Raw genomic sequence first — 19,766 nt, forward strand, 5'->3', positions numbered from 1 at the left:
GAGGTGGTAACCACAAGACCAAGGAGCACAGACCTGGTCTTGACAACCCTGTGTAGACCCCACTTTGCAGGGGATGAGCTGCCCCCACTGAGGCTCAGCCTGACCCTCCTTCCCCCTCCCCAAGCCTAAAGCTGTGGTAGTGGTACAGGATTATGTTCTTCCTGCAGCATGGCTGTAGTACATCTTAACTGTTTGGCATATGGAACGTGCTGAGACAGCACTGAAGGGAGCCAGAGCTCACATAGTCCTGTCTCCATTGCCAGCTGGGAGCAGGTACCTCTGAGACCCCACAGAGCACTTGCAGAGCCCTTCAAGACAGCCTGGTAATGAGCTGACAGCAGTGCTGTGGGGCTGGTTGGGGCCCCAGAACAGAGCCTGGACCAGGGATGCTTCTAATTAACAGTGGAGACAAATCCACTGAGGGCAGTGCAGAGTCAACAACAATCCAAAAGCATGCTTTCATTAGGGCTTAACTTCAGCTGTTTGCTTTAATGCAGAATGATGCAAACTAACATGTTCCAAAGCTCCACTGAACCTTAGGAACGAGGGGAGGCTTCAGCACTGGTTTGAATGTTCTAAGGAATTATGACTGAAAATACCTGGATATAAGTATATTTCAGTAGAAATATGTATATATGCTGAATGTGGCTTGAGCATACCTGTTGAAAATGTAGGGGTGCAATTGGTAATTATAATATCTCATTACTAACACTTGGCCACATGCAGCTCAGGTATGTGCAATTTATTTTAATCAGTATATATTTTAATTTTATCACTTCAAGGTGAGGCATGTTTTCAGCTTATTATTATGTTAGAAGGTGAAAAAAAAAGTAGTGGATAGATTCATGAAGTTGACAACCTTTCTTGCAAGGGTGGTGCATGGACCCATGCCAAAACTGAAGCAGGATGCCTGGGGCTATTCAATCTGGCCAGTAACCTTTCAACAAACATATTTACCTAAACCATTTGGAGTGAGCAGCTGTGTGGTACTTAGTTGCCAGCTGGGGTTAAACCTAAAGACACTCAGTTTTAGAAGAGTTGAAAGCATTTTTAGTTTGTTACCTGTTGCTTCAGGAGCAATGAAACCTGGAGAGACTTACAGATCTGAGCAGCATTGTGATTCACAGCCACCAACCTGCAGCATCTCAGAATATACTCATTTTGCACGACACACGCTCTCTCTGGATTTACTCTCTGAGTGTTTAATGCAGTGAGGGCAAATGGTTTTTTGTTTCGTACAGGAAAATTGTGTGTGTGTGTGTGTCTGTGTGTGTACTCATTTCTGAGTACTTTTGGAGGTGAAGATCTACTGTAAAGTTAATGTGCTTAGGAAATCCATGCTGATTCTGAATTCCAGCTCCTTTACATGGGTCTCAAGTATCTCTATCAAAACTAAGAAGCCAAAAGTCAACAGAATAGTTCCAAGTGTTCTGTTGACCAGCATGCAAGGTAAGAGCACAACAGTGTAACATGGAGTAAATATCCTGTTTATCATGAGGTCAATAAAGAGCACTAATGGGTGCTCTATTCACAGTATACTCAGGAGTTCATTTTCAGTACTTAGTCTGTCCTATGCACAGATGCTGCATCAACACTTAATACATGTAACAATGTGAATTAACAGAAAAGCACAATATCTGGCCACTTGATTTTACATAAGTCACAGCTTATCTTGGGAGTCAACCACTACGGCAAGACAAGAGAACCTGAGAATGACACATAGCTCTCCACACCAAAGCATGCCCTTCCTCAGCAGCCATGATACCTTGTTTTGGCATTAGCATAGTTTACTTGTGATCAGTAGCAATTCCAGGCAGAGTAATTCAGGAGGGGTTCAGGCACATACCTCCAAGTCCTGCTCTGTCTCTGTTTTTCCCCTGCAGCAGGGTTTGTAGATGCTTGCTGTGGAGATAGCTTGAATGACAGCACCAACATCACACTGGCTCAGAAAGACCTGGACACTGGTTTCCCCTTTTTCTCTGACCAGGCATGTCACAGATATATTTTATGAAAAATCCTTTTGCCGGGATTTTTTCTCCTGCAAGGCCTCAGAAACTAAATGTAAACAATAATTATCTGCTGCTGTGGGATGCAACAGATGCATCTTTGATTGGTCCATGTGAGTTGTTTCTACTTGATGACCAATCATGGGTCCAGCTGTGTTGGGACTCTGGTCAGTCACAAGACTTTATTATCATTCCATTCATTTCCTTGCTAGCCTTCTGATGAAATCCTTTCTTCTATTCTTTTAGTATAGTTTTAATATATCATTTTCTTTTCATATAATATATAAGATAAAATAATAAATCAGCCTTCTGAAACATGGTGTCAAGATTCTCATCTCTTCCCTTATCCTGGGACCCCTGCAAACACGAGCACACAGGCAGGCTCTTCCTATGCTGGCAAAGGAAACACATTAACTTATTCTTTCTGCACACTTTCTTTGAGTGTGCAAAAGTGTCTTGGGGCCATTCCCATGACAGTGAACCTCATGACACTGGTAGGCTGGTCTCTCCTAACCTAGGTAAATGTTCATCTCTGTACCAGTGCAAGTCTCTGCCCTGTGTAAGGAAAATGGGTGATCTTGCTGACTCAGGTGGGCATCTTCATTTGTCTTTGATCTTCTACATGGTAACACACTGGTCTATTTGTATTTGCTGGACTGAATTAAAGGTGCACAAAGCCTTGGTTTACTCTGTATTCCTTTCCTTTTCTTTTTTATAAATAACTCCGGATGTGTCAGTTCTTTATAAAGTTAAATTCAAAATACATAATGAAACACTTGTTAAGACCAAGTTAAACCAAGTGGCCACAGCCACCCTGTTTGCAGGAACTGTTTCCAGTGGTTACTGTGTGAGATGTTCACCTAGCACTTTGAAGGAGGGGAAAATCAAATGTTCTCCAAGGATGAGCCTTCCTTAAGTGACCTCTCTCCCCCATAACTCTTCCTCTCTGTGATGGTGGTAGGATTTGAAGCTGGGTGAGAGCCCTGCCTCAGAGCAGAGCTGGTTCCTTAAGGCTGCGTGTGGGGTGGAGGAATTGTAGTTCTTGATGTGAGACCAGAACATAAACTAATGGCAAGACTTTTAGCAAGGCTATAATTTCTGCTCCTATATGCTTCATTTTATGTTATCTTCAATAGAAATCAACCCCCTAACCCCCCCATAATTTACTGGTTTGTAATTTGTCTTGATCTAGAGCAATCCATGTGTTTCATACATTAGCTTTTATTTTGCCACTTGAAGTAGCTGAACATTTCAAATTCAGTATCTGTGTATTTTTATACGGATTCAAGTCTGACATGTAAAGCTGCTTTGACATTAAAATCTGAGTTACAGGGAAAGACTTGCTAAATGCAGGACTAGGTTGCACTGATTGTCAGATCAGATTTTTGATAGACATTATGGTATACAATAATCTTTCTCCAAACATCTTACTGAAAACCTCATCATGAGGTGATGAATAGATGCAAATCACTCTTGAAATCTATTCTACTAGACATTTAAAAAAAAAAAAAAAAGCCTGACACACAACAAAAGCCAGAACTAAACCTGCAGAAAAGCTTATGAGTGATAGTGAAATTTATCCTGTTTCTTCTATTTTTTACATGGAATATCAAATGCCAGCCATTAAAATAGAAACTTTTATCTACAAGTAAAAAGGATATTGCAGTGATTCTCTCCAAGCTTTTATGTGTAGAATTAAAATGTACACCCTGAGAGCAAGCCTCATAAAAATAGACTAAGTCCATAAAAATGGACTAAGCTTCTGCAATGGGCCTTGCATTATTTTCATTATTACAAATTGCTAGTGAACAAGCGATGAGCCATAATTTCACCAAAATTAGGTACATAATTAATGTTTTGCTTTTTTAGTAGAATGTTTTTCAGTTGGAGGCTGAATTTAGAAAATGTGATTTAGAAAAAACAGATCACAGTTCTGATAGATGACTATCTCCAACACATAAGCTGGCTGTGGCTGTGATGTCCCCCCTGGAGGCTGAGGCTGCTGTCATTAGTGGAGAGACCTTGACACTCTATTAGACAGTTACTCACTAAAAAATATTCATTATATTCAAAACTCTGCCTGAAGACCTGCCTAAAATGCCACAAGCACTAGTCTCAGCTGGTGTAAATGAAAGCAGCTTCAGTGGCTTTGTAAGGGTGGAGACTGCCTTCTCCATCTAAAACATCTGTCCTGGGTTCCCATTTTCAGCATCTCTGCTCTCACCACCAGCAAAAAGAAAAAACTCGCTAAATTTTCTTCATTGTTTATCATTAACCTCTGGCTGCATTTTCATCTCTAAAGCAGCATGCACCTATTTGTTTGGTATGATGCTGATACATGATGATTTTTCTATAGTAGTGTTTTGAAAGCTTCTGTTATTTTCTTAACACCTCAGGCTTTCTTATTTTATTCTGCTGCCTCGATCCATGCAACAAGTCTCCAGCTACAAAACCATGCACAGCCTGTGCACCCTGCAGATGCCTCCCCCTTCCAGCCTCACTGTCACCACAAGGCTGATGTGATGCCAATCCCAGAGGGCAGAGCTTCTGTCCTCCTCACACGAATGGGCCCTGATGTGCTGAGCTGGTTCCCGCAGGCAGAGTCCCTCTGAAGATGACGCTGTCTGACAACGGGAATCAATCCAGCATTTCTTTATCTCATTTCAGAGCAGCAGGACTCCTGGGGCTGCGACACTGAAAATGTGCCGTGTGTTACCCATCCTGATCAAAACACTCAACGGTGGTCACCGCCCTGGACACACTCACACAGGGGCAGCCCAAGGACCGTCAGAGCCAGGGGCGCCGTGCTGAGCCCCGCTCCTGCCGGAGAGCAATCTGCTGCCTGACGAGATGCTCCCATCCCCTGCATCAAAACCTTAAGCTTTTCTGCTTGGACACAGAGATTAAGGGCAATCCTGACAAATTCAAAACCGGATCAAGTATGGTACCTCAGTGATATGAACCGCTGTCCTACAAATTGCCCAGCCAGGCTGCACTCCTGGACTTCTCATAGGAACCTGTCCCCTCCAGTTGCACAGGTTCAGCAGCCCCAGGCAGTGCCTTTTCCAAACCCATTGTGGCAGTGTAGGCTTCACATGAATTGCAAAAGCTGAGCTAGTTGGCTACACACCAACCCGGTCAACAGCATTTAAAAAATCTTTATTATTGTTCAGCTTCCAGGCACACATACCTACAGACACATATCTGGGAACTGACAGCCTAATAAGACATTTGTCTGGCTTCTGATCCTGCCTTGAAAAAGCCTTTGGGACACGGCTCTCTGCCGAATCTCAGACCAAGCATCCCTGTCCCATAGTTCTTGCCAGTTTACTTCTCAAACAGCACTTCTGCCCCAAATGTCCATGCAATTGAAAATCATGATAACAAATGGTTGAATTAGAATAAGGTTATTGTTGCATAGAAAACCAGAATCAATGTGTTATGCAAAACAAGCAAATTATTATGAACTTGTGTCTTATTCTTTTTAACCACTATTTTATAGTGCCTTTATATCTATAGATACACACACACACACAAACACACACACATTTTTATCCATTAACACGGGATGTGTACTTCAGACGCTTTGGGCTTCTGCTAACCAACAATTGTAACTTCCCTCTAGTGGCCAATTCTTGCTTAAATGCTAGTGAGTGAAGACCCGTCTGCCTCTCATTATAAAAAAGATAAATCAGCTTATTTTAGAAAAATATATCCGAGTTTCCATTTTGATAAAGTTTATGGTCATTGCCTAATTGTAGTAGAACAGCACAGGCTCTTTCCTTATTCAAGCAAAACTTTGGAACCAAGCACCTGTAGTGAAAAGGACAGGAAGGAAAAACAATCTCAGTTAAATAGAAATTCTTGCTGGATAATTGTTCAAGTGATGTAAGTATACCAAAAAATTGTGGTTTGTACTGCTAGAAAATAAAAGCTATAGTATTCACTTATAGGCAGGGTAACCAGTTTTCTTGTGCTTTTCATGTGGTATTTGTGCCTACAGGCCATCATATAGCCTAGCAAAGGCCATTTTCCCTCTCCTTACTGGAAATCAAACTCTTCCTGTCCATGTCAGCATTCTTTTACATTCATCTGTCCTCTGACTTGTCCAGAAACTGTTGCAATTAGCTGTCTTTTTTTCCCTTTCTTCAGTTTTATTCTTGAAGAATCTCTTTAAAAACATTAATTCTGGTATTCCATGTTTGGAGACCTCATTGTGTAGGTTCTTCACCTATCAGTTTGTATGGCTTCCTTGTATCTTCCTTATCTCAACAGCTAGGAGAATGCCCACTTTCCTCATATTACTGGAACACTACTAGTCAAATTCCTAAGAACAGGGAAAAGTATCACTTCTGATTGCCTTGTCCTATACCTGCAGAAAGCGGGTGCTTTCCAGGAGATAGTTTTAGCTTACTTCAAAAAGTAAGGAAATTAAAGCAACAGCCTTGTGTGTTTGATTGGCCAGCTGGTTACTACTTCCACTACGCCAAACCTACAAACTTCCTGGCAATTCTCAATTGTTTGACTGACATTTTTAAGATTGTCTTAAAGATGTCTTAAGATTGTCTTACATCTTTCTAAGTCTCCTGGAAAAATAACAAAATAAATAATAATTTTAAAAAATCAGGAAGGAGAGTGATGTCCTATTGATCTATTTTATGCTGTTTGTCACCAACAGATAGTCTGCACCCAGCAGGCTGTGCTGCTCCACACAAGCAAGGGCTCCTGCTGCCTCTGCCATTTGTCTGTTTTTCTCTTTTCGCCATTCAGGCCAGCTATCTTACTGGCTGTTGGTCAACTCTTTCCAAGAAACCTCAGCTATTATACTTTTGTTCTTGCATTTTCTCTGTCCCAGCAGTTTCATTTTCACTACCTCTTCTTGCCGCACCAGAAGGTAAACTTTTCATGCCATAACTCTCTTTCATTACAGTACATATATTGCAGAATATCTATTCGAAATATATTCTGAACACAGCAATTTGGAAAACTTCATTTCTTCCCTTAGTCCTGTGAAGTCTTGAAACCCTTTAGATCTTTGCAAACACATGACAGAGGAGTGGGCTGCTATCCTCTCTCAGGTAAGATGTTGGGTTTCAAAACCAAAGTATCCCTCTTCTGAAGTCTTGGGAACATGGAAAATGTAGCAGCACCCTCTGGAAGATACATATCAAGTACAGTTTACTGTCAAAGGTCAATGTAGTTCATTCCTCAATGTAGCGCAAGACCTGGTAATTTTTAAAAAGTTTGGCACCAGAACTGGACTGACTAAACTTTCCCTGTTAGAAAGCTCAGGTCTGGTCTGAAACCCATATTTGTACAGCATGGACCAGGTATGTTTCCTCCTCATCGCTTATATCCAAAATGTGACAGAAAGCCAGGCAGAATTAAATCTAAGCAGTGGCTTAGATTTCTGACATGATGCGGTTGGGTTTTTTTCAGCTGGCAGGGAAACCACACTACCTTCTAAACTTCTTTATTTTAGTTGAGCACCTTAGGGCAAGACAAAACAGGTCAAAAGGCTGGCTGGGTCCAGGTGACAGGAGCTGTCTCCTACCCTGCCTCTCTCCAATTTAAACATGTGCAAACCTATTACTTGCCAGCTGGCTTCAGATTTATCCGGAGGGACAAAGTCAGTGCTGCCAAATACAAAATAGCACAAACTCCTCCAAACCCAAATGAAGAATCATCCTTCAGGTATTGAACATGATCACAATTTTTTACCAGCTCATTTACATGTGAGCACAGTAAGGAATGTCGTGGATATTTTTGCTGCCAAAACTCATGAGAACACTGGGATAACCATTTTTCTCCTTGCTTACAGTCACAACAGATCACATCTACTGTCGATCATAGTCCTGCTGACATGTATTTATCTTGACAGTTTGATCTAAAGTTTCCACTTCTCATGTGCAAAGAGCAGCCAGAGATTAAAACATGATGGCCAGTTGGATTTACTTTCACTTTAGGGGCATCATTTGGGGGTAGATTCCTACAAGTAGTACATTCAGTTATTTCCATCTTCCCACAAAACCAGTTCCTGCTTCTGCCAAGTCTCTGAAATGTTCTTTCCTAAGGTAGATGAAGGGGGGAAAAAAGAGAGGGAGTGGGACAGAAACATAACAAAGGACAATTGCTTTTCAGAAATTATTGGAATCTCATTCTCTTTCTGATTTTCTCCCCCCCCCCCCGTTTTTTTTTTCAGAAAAGAAGACACTTCCAGATGGTAGCTAATATTTCTTCATATATAATTCCTAGGATTCCTGTTTTAACATAGACCAGACATCATGAAAAGAGAATTTGGTTCCCAAATCTTTTGCCACTTTGCCTCTGCTAAGAGGAAATTGCATTTTCCTAGGAACAATGTGAGAATAGATTACAAGAAAAATTACGATTGGGGTATCCTCTTTAATTCCCTCAGGATTTATACAATCACTTCAGTGAGAATAAAATCAAAAGCAAAGGTATATCAGTAAAAGAAAAGTGTAGCAACGATACGTATTAGTACACTTTGGGGAACATGCATAGATAATGTATGTGTGTCTCCAAAAATTGTTACTGTATGAAATCCTTCTCCCCAACTATGCCTAGGGAACTCAGACCTCTCTTTTCAGGAAGTATTCTTTAATTGAAACAGAAACAGCTGTATTTCATATCTCCCAGGCAGTCTACATTGCTGCAAAAATCAACAGATACCTGTACAAAAACCAAGGCAGCCGATATCTGAAGATATTGCGAAGATATTTGAAGATAAAAGTGCCAGAACTGAGTCTGTGCAGGTGACAGGAGCAGAAATATCCAGGGGTTTCCAGTTAATATGGGAAGGCTGGCAGAATGGCTTCTGATTCAGTGATAAGATCCCTCTTTCAAGTATCATGCCCACTCATCAGCTTTGGATACATCTCCTGAAGCACCTGCATCTCTTGGAATCCATGGCTCTCCTGCAGTCTTCTACGCAGAACAGCTGCCCTCCTGCCCAGTCTGTTTCCATTCATATATAGGATAGACAAGATACGAAAAGAGCATTGCAATGGATTTTGTGTACTGTTAAAGATGATGACTAAAAATTCCTCACTTCATATTTAAAAACAGATAACCATAAGTTTGTATGTCAGACAATTCCTTTAGGACACAAAATCCTTATTTGGGATCCTATCTGAGGGCTCTTAATTTCAAATCAACATTACTTTCTCTTATTCACTCTTACAGGTATGGAACATGACTGTTTCAGTTCTTTTCTTTGCAGTAATATGACTAAATAAATAATAAAAACATTCATGGAAGTAAAATGTAAATCACAGATTTCAATTGGAAACGGTCAGACAAATTTACCATTTTTTCAATTGGTAGCATGTGAAGGTATGCAAGTTTCTGTAAATAATTTGGTGGCAGTAATGGAAGTTCTGTAACATCATGGGAACAACTTCTGTCAGAGCTCTTTCATGCTGTTTTACTACTTTGAATTCTTAATTACAAGACTAATCTGATGTGATTTTTACTGCTAGTGTAAACAGAACAAACAGTGAAATTTTAAAACCACATTTATTTTTAATACAAAATCCGTTGCACTATTACAGAAGTGAGCCTGTATGTTTACCCCCACATGCACAGATAATTCAGCATCTACAATTAAATAAGAGTAAAATGATATTTTTTTACCAAAACCATTGGCAAATCCTGTGAAGAAATGTTCTCTTTGTGCTTTGTAATCAGTGTTCATAGAATTCATTTTGTATTTCAGTTCCCATTAAAAAAACTGACCAATGGAAAGCTCAAAGGTGCGAAAGAAGCTTATTACAGCTGGGTTACATTTGGGATTACTTCAGTTGTGCTTTACCTACAATATATACATGAAAGCTGCAAGGTGTCCTATGGGCTAATGTAGTGCACTGGCAAAAGCTCTGAATGGTTCAGTTGGAATCTGCAGTAAATGAGCAGATAACTATTTTATTTTCACAGAAAAAAAAAAAAAGAAAAAAGAAAAAAGAAATTAAGTAGATGCTTTAAAATACCATGCACACCATTGGCTATAGTACTTCTTACACAGTACAACATAAGCTTTCTTGGTTTATTTGTCTGTAACACCTAGAAGCATATAGCATCTACGCTTTAAGTGTATTTACAAATTCAACAAAATATCTACATATAAAAAGCTTACTTAAAATTAAACTTGATGCAAGTTATGAAAAACCAATTTATTGGCAAATGAAACTGAGCATTCCTTCAACCATAGGTTGTTATAAAAATTTATATTTGGAGGTAAACATTTGATTGATATAGTATGCGAGAAAATAATTTTTTAAGCGATAAGGGAAATCCTTTACCAATAAACCGTATTAGCACTTGTCAGACGGAATGCTGTGGTCCGAGCGTAACCCCCACACTGCTTCAGGCTGGAGATAATTACAAAGCTGCCACACTGATCAGGCTGGGACACAGAGAGAAATGCACTCTCACCAAATGATGGAGTCAGCTGCTTTGGGTTTTTAATGATTTATTTTACAAGAGCTTATTCCTTGCTGTGTTAGTAAATAATTTAACTCTGGTTGTGTTTTGGGATTTTTGTTTGTTTTGTTTGTTTTCATTTTTGTTTTAAGTATTCTAAGGCCATGAAAACATGTTGTGCTGTAACTGTGTAGAAAGCTTTTTCTAAAGGGAAAAAAAATCATTCTCTTCTTTATGTAATTTAAAATATTTTAAACTTTCCATTTTTAGCACAACAGTTTCATAACACTTCTTTTTCTTCACATTTTTCCTTTATTTGGCAATGACAGTAGTCTGCTAATCACAGTTTACTGCACCAACTGATTTAGTAGTACAGCACATTACGGAATGCATATTGTATAAAGGCACTGAATGTAATTTGCCCTGTGTTTTCTGGAATATTTTCCTTAATTTTTAAAGTTTTTCTTTCAGTGACTGTAAAAATTCCAAAATGCATTGCAATGCATATCTTTTATGCCCTAAAATCAATTCAATATGTTTTGATGTAAAAATAGAACACTGTACTGCCGTAATACTTGACAGATTAAAAAGGCTATAAAGTAATAGGAGCAAAGAGCAGATAATAGGGTCTCATTAAGCATCAGCAAATGCAAGTGTCATACTTAAATCATTTAGCATTTATATACTGTACATACTGTTCCTAACTGTCTTGCAAAAAGACATATGATAGCTAGACATTAAGTCACCAATTTCACAACAATGTCCACAAAGACATTGAAGTTCTATATAATACTACTATAACACTCTGACATTGAGAACGGAATTCATATCCAGGGATTCAGCTGAGGACTGCATAACAAATTGTCAAACCATGTCTTTATAGTGTACACGAGATTATCTGTGAGTTGTGTAGGGGGGTTTTTTTCCATGCATTTTACTGTATTTTCAACAGGAAACAAAATTACAAGCTGATGTTACTGTTTGTGTCAGTTCCTTTAAAAAAAAGTAAAAATACCCAAGTTTTGAACAAAATTTGAATTTTCTATTTTGACTCATAGTAGCATACCACTTACTGTGTCATTATGCTGTGTACTGGTGTTAACCTGCATGTTCTCATAGCATTAACTTCGGGTGGTGAGGAGCTCCGATACCTGCGTGTTCATAGTATGAGAAGGAGGATGTACAAGTGCTTTAAGCAAACTGGAGATACAAGGGGATCAAGTTCTGTGGTTACACAAATGAATTCATGGCATTTACAGGAGAAGGAGCCTCAGAGCTTTCATTTCCTTCTGCAGGTTCTTTCTCTTTTTTACCACTATATTGTCCAATAAAGGAGCCATCCTCATTGAACTGACCATTTACACCTTCTCCATAGTCAACTAAACTATCATCACTGTCTTCTTTTTTCACAGTTCTGTCTGAGGGTGTCCGGCTTCCTTTTTTTAGAGGTTTATGGTCCTCTGCATCGCTGCAGACACAAACAAACAAACATGGGATTAATGGATGTACTGTTTATTAAGACAAAATCAGCCATGCATGCAGATTTTATGAAAAGCATGTGTGCAGCCCTATAATCCTTTAGTAAACCCACATCACATTGTAGAGACAAATCAATATGATGCAGTTCACATGGAAACATGGTGTAAGAATGGTTTAAACAGAGAATGTCTTCAGTGGCAGGAGGGGGAGTTGTGGTTTCTTTTATTTTTTTTCCCCCATCGTGCATGACTTTTCAGTGGTAAGACCTGGGCCCTTGGCTTGGAGGTCATGTAGATGCAACTGCAAGCATTAAGAAGTGGGTTGTAAAGCTATAAAAAAAATAATTTGTTTGTTCTCCAAAGTAACAAGCTCATGATGTGCCGTGAAGTTAGTCTGTTAAACTTCTTAATTTCTTTGACTCCTTGAAAATGAATGAGGAATGAATTTGGTTAAATGAAATATACTGATTTTCTTTACTAGTATAAAGAAAATAAAAGAGCTGCATTTCAAATAATTTGTTACATAATGCAGGCCAGACTTGCAATTTTTAACCTTACCTTTCAAGAGACCTACATATTCCATTAAATGGGTGCAGAAGAAACAAATGAAAATAGCCTAAGAAGAAAAGCAAAGTCCATATCCTGATAGTGATCAGTATTGTATCAATAATAAGTTGCTCTTAAAATTTCTACAATATTTACTGTATTACAGGTAAAGCAACAATTTAGCTTACAGTAGCTAGAATTGAGGAGTTGAGAGCATGCTTAGTCTTTTTCATTTCTTATCAGATCCATCTCCCTACCCTACTCCATGACTGATAATGTTCTGACAATGGTGATGGTGATTTGGAGGACAACAGAAAAAGGAAAGGAAAGAAAGGCCAGTAGAGGAGATCCCGGTAGCAGAGTACTGTGGTCTTTCCTTTGTCAGTGAAAAGCTGCAGCACCATCAACATCCTCAAATAAATTTGCAGCTGTGGTAGGCTTGTATTTCATGAAATAGATATAGTTGGGCTCTTTTCAGAATCCTTTACGTTGCACTTCAGTGTCAAGATGAGGATTTCAGCAGCAGCTCCAAAGCATTTTGAATTGAAACCCACCATTGCCAGCTGCACTTTTGGGTGCAATTATATACCTTGTCTTAAACAGAACATGTGACTTGATTTGCATATAGGGTACAAAAAAATGAAGTGGTTTGGGGTTTTTTGAAGTGGTTTGGGGTTTTTATTTAGATTCACAGCTTATGGGAAATATAAAGAAACACATACAAAATATTAAAGAAACAAAATTACATTTTGCAATTTCTAGAACACTAGGCTGAATATATACTCAGCAAATTATTTTAACCCTCTTATTCCTAAAACCTTTATTCTTATAAAATAATGCATTTTTTTTCTAACTAATACCTTTAAGCACCCAGAGAAACCATATATATATATATATATGGGTGTGTGTGTGCATACATATGTACGTAAAACACAAACACAGGATGTACAAGGCCACATCAGATCATATAGTTAGCCAACAAAAGCCCTGTTGAGAAACTGTTGCTAGAAAACCATTACTGCCATTTTCCATCAAGCTGTTTCTCCTCATCACCCTTTTCTTTTGTTTGTTTTGAAAAACACTAAGTTATTAAATTCTAAAAGAAGGCCACCTCTAATATACACATACTTACAGAAAAGCATACCAGAGATTTTATCATTCTGCATATACACCAGAAAAAAAGTGGTAGGAATATCTCTCTTATTTACATGTAAGAAAATCCTCATGCTCAAAGCACACAAAAGAAAAACCTCCAAATGTGACTGTATCAGGCTTGATGTTCTACTTATTGTGGCGTACAAGGCACGAGGATAAATGTCATTCATCTGTGCTCACTGGTGCTACAAACATACAGGCAAATAACATTTAAAAGACTGTACTCCAAAATTTCAAGAATCCAGCAGCAAAGTGAAAATGTTTGTAACACTATGAACACAAGCAGATTACAGAGACATTACTGAAGAGAGTTCATTTTGGAAGGACCCCATATTCAAATGTTGAAGATGGAATTGAGTATTTAATACTCATACACAATGTAGTTTCTCCAATGCCCCCATCAGAAGGTATTAACAGTTATTAAAAAAGACTACAGGAGTCAAAAGAAGGCCAGGCCCTCCTGCTGAAATTGTAACCAGTCCTTCTCCCAGGGAAGATCTGCTTTCTGGGTTAGACTGTTAAGGAAAGGGCACTGGTATATGGTTTGCTGTTTAATTTCAGGTGAATAGCTTCATAGTTCTTTACACCATAATATGCAGAAATTAAAATAAATTAAAATTGCAGTTGTATCATATTCCGATTGGTCATGAATCTCTGTGCAAATATTCTAAAGTATGACTCTAAGCCAGTGTAATTCACTAGGTTGGAATATACATATATAAACACTATGCCACTTCTGTATAAATACACCAACATTTTTGTGTTTAATCCAATGAAAAGCTTGATTTGCCATTACAATTTAGAAAAATCTGAGTATGAGAACGTCTGCTTTCTGTTGCTCTTCTGGTTTTCTTATTTATATTTTTGCAAATGAAGTTTATTTATAAGACAAACAATGAAGAAATACTTACAGAGTTGCATTCAGTATAAGGTTTTTTTCTATATTTTAGTCAAGATGTGAAATCCACAATCTCTATAATTGAAAGCAAACAAAACTGCAGATTTACCCAGGAGTGCAACTACATGGAGGTGGGTACTGGTGTGAGAGCACAGTCACAGAAACTGCAAAAATCAAATCTGAACCCAGGGATTCCTTCACTTGTTGCACTATGTAAGTCTAGAGAGAGGTTCTGTCAGGACTCTGGCAGTGGGAAAAACAAGTGGGATTATCCAAGATGCTTTACATTCCTGGTTCAGAAAAGATAACATATGCCATGGTACCATTTTTTCTGTATCAAACTGGATTATGACTCTTAAAATGAACACAGTGTTTTGGGTGGAAGAGAAAGAAATTGGGAAAAAACCCCCAAACAAATAAGAAAAGGAGAAAAAAGTGAACACATCAATGTTTTGGACAACACTTTTGCTACCCTGGGGATTCAAAACAGAGGAGGGGCTCTCTGGTGGTCTGGCAAAATGAGTGTATTATCTGTTTCCTGCCAAGAAGCAAACTACAAAAACTGCTGAATTACATTAGGAAGAGCTATAGAACACTTTAGACAGTAGAATATATAATATTATATTGCCAAAACATGGTAAAGCCATAATTTTTGATACTGTACCCACAAGGTTTGCCAACCTTGCTTACAACTGTTCATAAAACTATTCCAAAGTGCAATCAGGATAAATCATATTTTCTTTCTGTTTCTGTTTGGGGTTTTGCTTGCTGACTTCTATTACATACCTAGTGTAATACTGTGATATTAAAAAATAAAGTGCAAATTGGGTTGACTAAAATTACAGTGGTAAATTGAAGAAGTTTTTTAAAGTGTCATTTATGCAGTGCATATAATTAATAGTCAGAAAACAATACTTGATGGGATCCAAACATGAGGTGAGAATGGGTATGCTTTATTTAGAGCCATGGAAGTTAAGTGTTGCCATACTTTTACTATTTTTTGCTGTAAAAATAAATTCCATACTAGTATCTTTTTAGGGATGCAAATTTCTCAAAGAAGACTCATATGTACCAATCATTTTGATAAGTACTTATATGTACCATATACACTTCTTTTCAGTAAGAAAAGTGTTTAATATTAAAGCATATTCTAAAAGCACGATTTAAATATTAATCATTAATGATTGCTATTATATGAATATGTTTCTCTTCTTAGTTTAATGAAACACATCTCAAACTTGAAGTTAATTATTAAGAGATATAAGAAGTATGAAGGTAACAATAACATAAGTGCAAAGTACAAATTTATTTGTTTAAAAAAAGTAATTCCATTTCACAAGCTTATCAATTATTGAAAGAAATATGTACCTTGAAATCTCCTTTCTTCTTTCAACTTTTCAATTTTTCTTCCTTAGATATGGGTACATGCAGCAACCAGTCAGAATGGGGAAGACACTTTTACGATGCCTCTGCAGTCCAGCAGGCAACTAGTTCCCAACTAAACTTTGCCACATTCACAGACATGCAAAAAGACTCAATATATGGTTAGCAATATACTACTTTTCCTCACAGCAGAACTGTCAGGTGAAAGGCAACATGAAACAAAGTGGGTAAAACATTCTGGGCAATGAGACACAGAAAGTGGATGCAGAAGATGAAAACTGTTAGCAGTAAATTCCTTTTTCTGTGACCTCAGGTCAATAGCCCAGAACTGTTTAAGTAAAAGCAATGAGGTAAAGCCACAGAAATCCCTTCCTCTATGGCTTCCCTGCATACTCCAGGAGAATCTGTCCCTATACCTAAGAGGTTTCTGCTGACACTCTTAAATTATTAGGACTGTGAGTCCTAATATTATTACAGTCAATCCAGACTTCAAAGCATTTTACTATTTCTTATTTAAGCACACCTATATTAGTCTTCTGAGTAGTTTTTCATTAACATCTCTCTAATATTCAATCTTCAATCCTGACAGAAGCTGGAAAAACTGGGTAATGAAGCCTTGGCTTTAAAAAACAATGTGCTGAAAAAGTTGTTAATCACACAAGTATTAAAGAATTAAAACAAGAATTGTCAAAGAAAGTACATGTGCGTAAATTAGAACACAGTGAGACCACTGCCAAATCCAATTGGACTGTTCAGTTCTTCAGGCAGTCCACTGAGATAACCTCTTGTTCTGGAAGGGACCAAGCTTAGAATTACAGTCTTGAGGCACAAATCATGGCTAGGTCCCTAGGGAAACACACCTAAACTGCAAGTTAAGTAACTACAAGAGAAAAACCCCACAATTGTGGTTACAAACTTTATTTTCATTGTTAGTTAGCTCAGAAGAAGGAAGAGTAATATATTATCTAGAAATCCCAGAACTCTCTGCCACAGTGTCTCACAGCATATCCTAGAATTTCTAGGAAAAATACTGTGTCAAAATATTGAAGAAAAGAGGCAAATAATTCACCTAAATGTGCAAATATCCTGCGTTACCACACTATCAATCCAACCACTGTAGTTGCCTTGTCCTGTTTCATCTTCTTAAGAACATTCTTCAGACCACTGGACTTTCATCCTTCCCTTGTAGTTGCTTGCTTCCAGTCTTCCTACCCATGAACTCATGGGTCTGTAGCTGTCATAATTTCTCTCCATTTATGGACCAAGAGGAAAATTTAGGCTGTTTTATACACCTACACTGACCTCAACACACATCTGTGGTACTTATTCTGTTTCTTGCAGGTTCTTGGTGTAGACAATGACTGTCCACAATTTATTGTCTCAGTCTTCTACAACTCAGAAAACCACTGAGAGTGCAGAGAAGATTGCTACAGAGGCACTGTTTTCCCTTATTATGTAAAAATGAAGGAATCCATCCAGTCACAGGAACATAGCATCCATAGTCATTCCATAGTTCCCGAAACACCTGCATTTCCTAAAGCATTATTTCCTTCACTAGATCAATATGGCAGAAAAATCTGATTGTTGTCTGGTCCTGCAGACTAGCCAACTCTCACACAGAAAGTATTCTCTTAGTTGAAGCTGAGGAGTGCAAAACTTCAAACAAATCCAAAGCATCCCAAGACCACTAGGAAGCCTAGAAATAGAATGGGAAAAAACCCTCCCCTAAAGAGAGAGGATTTGAGAGCTATGATTTCTCTAGCTTAATTAGTCATTAAGATTTAAGTAACTTCATAATTTAAATCTTACTTGGAAACACCTAATTTTCTAAGCACTGGGTTTATTTGTCCAGAAATACTGAAACATTTCCATGTCTTTCACTCTTCCCAGTTCCTGAGAAACTAGGAAGCAAGTTTATGTTCTTAGAAAGTTCCTCTTGATGGTCTGATATCTCTCTGAAAGTGAGATGTCTTTTCATACTTGGCATGAAATGACTGTGAGACCTTATACTTTCCCTTCCCTCCTTTGAACTTTGGAGGAGAACGCAAGGAACTCACACACTTGTGAGGAGAACAGGAAGAGCTTCCAGCAGAGCTCTTTTTTTTCCTCTGACGTAAGTAGTGCTTGTGTTCTGAGACATCCTTCATGATCTGGACTAAGGATTCACCAAACAGCTTGCCCCCTGTGTATGGCAAGGACAGCAGTTTACATTTCAGATCTAGTGATGAGCTCCAAGGACGCAGCCAGAGAGCTCTCCAGGCTACAGTGAGGCATGCCACATTTTTAACAGTGAGTCTGAGAGAATCCTCAGCTGCATCGTGGATAAAATTAGCTGCAATTTTACACAGCCTGCGTTTTCTCTGCATGGCACCAGATGGGACCCATTTCTTTTTCAATCTAGCTCGTTCTTCCTCTAACCATATTAGTAAAGCTTTAGAAGCATAAGTGCAGTAGATAGATACTCCAAGCTGGGCTGCAACTAGCTTGAAAGATCTTTTAATTGCTTCCTCAATCTTTCTGTCAGTAGGATCTTTAGGGAGAGCATCTGCATTATCAGGCACTGACAGTACAGAATTACCAGTAACCAATACTCTGTCTACCTCAGGCAAGGTTCCCCACAAAGCAGCTTTGTCTGCTGGAAAAGGATAGAGCTTACGTAGGACTGGTGGGGCTTCATGCTTGCCTTCGGGATTTCCCCAAATTCTGCAGACAAGATCTTCCACAGCTGAATGGATAGGAAGTGCATTATCTACCTTGCCTTCTTCAGAGGGAATAAGTAGTTCTTCAGAGGCACATTCAGATTTGGAAGATTTTAGCATTAGCACCCTCTTTATGTGTTCAAAAAGATAATTCTGATTCTCCATGTCAAATTTACGCAAAGGATCTGGTCCCTCTGGATCTTCTGTAGGGGACTCAGATGCCACCTCTCCATCTTCAGGGGCTGATTCAACCTCCAAGGCCTTGTCAGCCTCAGGTTTCTCCTTCCCAGAAGCTGTTTGATCTTGTAAGCTGTCCATATGATCAAACTCAGAAGTCTGGGAACTGCTCCCAGATGCTTCTAAAGGAACCAGCGGAACTTCTGTAATTGGTACCCTGGGATGCTTCACTGAATGGGACCTAGCCTGTGCCACAGATGTTATACTTTGTCTGGCTGCTGTCAAAGCATCCTTTAAGACAGTGGCCAGCTCAGGCAAGATTACAGATTTCATTAGTGAATTCTTTTCAGATTCGGAGAAGTGAGTAGCAGTAGAAGGTCTTACCTTCCTGTGGCAGGAGCTCTGCGTGTCGTCTGAATCTGAGCTGCAGTCTGGGGTCTGGCTGCACCAGTGCTGGAGAGAAGAATGCTGCCTTGCCAGTAAGCCACCAATTGAGTTGCAGCTGAGGGGTTGCTGGAAAGGGGATGGCTGTCCTGCCTGAGAATCTGAGCCCTCCTCCAACCCCAAAATGTGTTGCTCAGAAGCATGATGTCTAGAGCCATGCCTGTACTTCCATTTGTCTGACCTCTTTTCCTCTTGGCAGAGGGAAGCAGAGACAGAACTAACCCTTGTAAGCTCTGAAGACTGCCTAGCCCTCCTCCTGGTGTAGGAGGTCTCTGATCTGGTGCTGGAGTATTGATCCCCTGACCTTCTGAAGAAGTTGGATCTGTCAGATCTCAGAGACTTTGCTTTGGTAAAGACAGGGTTTGCTTCAGGAGAATTGGCACAGCTACCTTTTGTTTTCTTTTCCTTGTCCAGTTTCTTTCCTGTCCAAGCAGACATGGACCTGAAGTGATGAAAAAAGTTCAAAATACTCGAATTCCTAGATCTTTCAAAAATTACATTTTTTTCCAAGGGAAACCCTATACCCTTTTTCCTCAAA

The 19,766-nt window shown here is 38.9% G+C and overlaps 1 protein-coding gene and 1 long non-coding RNA gene across 35 annotated transcripts in view; one reads left to right on the top strand and one right to left on the bottom strand.

Moving 5' to 3' along the window:
* LOC139588366 (uncharacterized) overlaps window positions 1–11,097 on the top strand; it is a 37,482-nt gene extending 26,385 nt beyond the window's left edge. The window contains exon 4 of the long non-coding RNA XR_011678650.1: window positions 4,674–11,097. This is a non-coding gene — a long non-coding RNA (uncharacterized lncRNA). The remainder of the gene's footprint in view (window positions 1–4,673) is intronic.
* The window catches only part of NRCAM (neuronal cell adhesion molecule), a 145,403-nt gene continuing 135,163 nt past the window's right edge, over window positions 9,527–19,766 (bottom strand). For 21 of the 34 annotated variants that reach the window (XM_071423605.1, XM_071423602.1, XM_071423601.1 and 18 more), the window contains one exon: window positions 13,533–19,670. In XM_071423605.1, the coding sequence (XP_071279706.1) occupies window positions 17,831–19,670 (1,840 nt within the window). In that variant the 3' untranslated portion in view covers window positions 13,533–17,830. Of the gene's footprint in view, window positions 11,917–12,484; window positions 12,543–13,532; window positions 19,671–19,766 lie in introns of those variants that run through there. The other 13 variants (XM_071423618.1, XM_071423622.1, XM_071423619.1 and 10 more) reach the window with 3 other exon arrangements.

The sequence above is a fragment of the Agelaius tricolor genome, unplaced genomic scaffold (genome assembly GCF_023055355.1).
Source record: "Agelaius tricolor isolate 1412-34295 unplaced genomic scaffold, bAgeTri1.0.p SCAF_3, whole genome shotgun sequence".
Classification (NCBI taxonomy): domain Eukaryota; kingdom Metazoa; phylum Chordata; class Aves; order Passeriformes; family Icteridae; genus Agelaius; species Agelaius tricolor.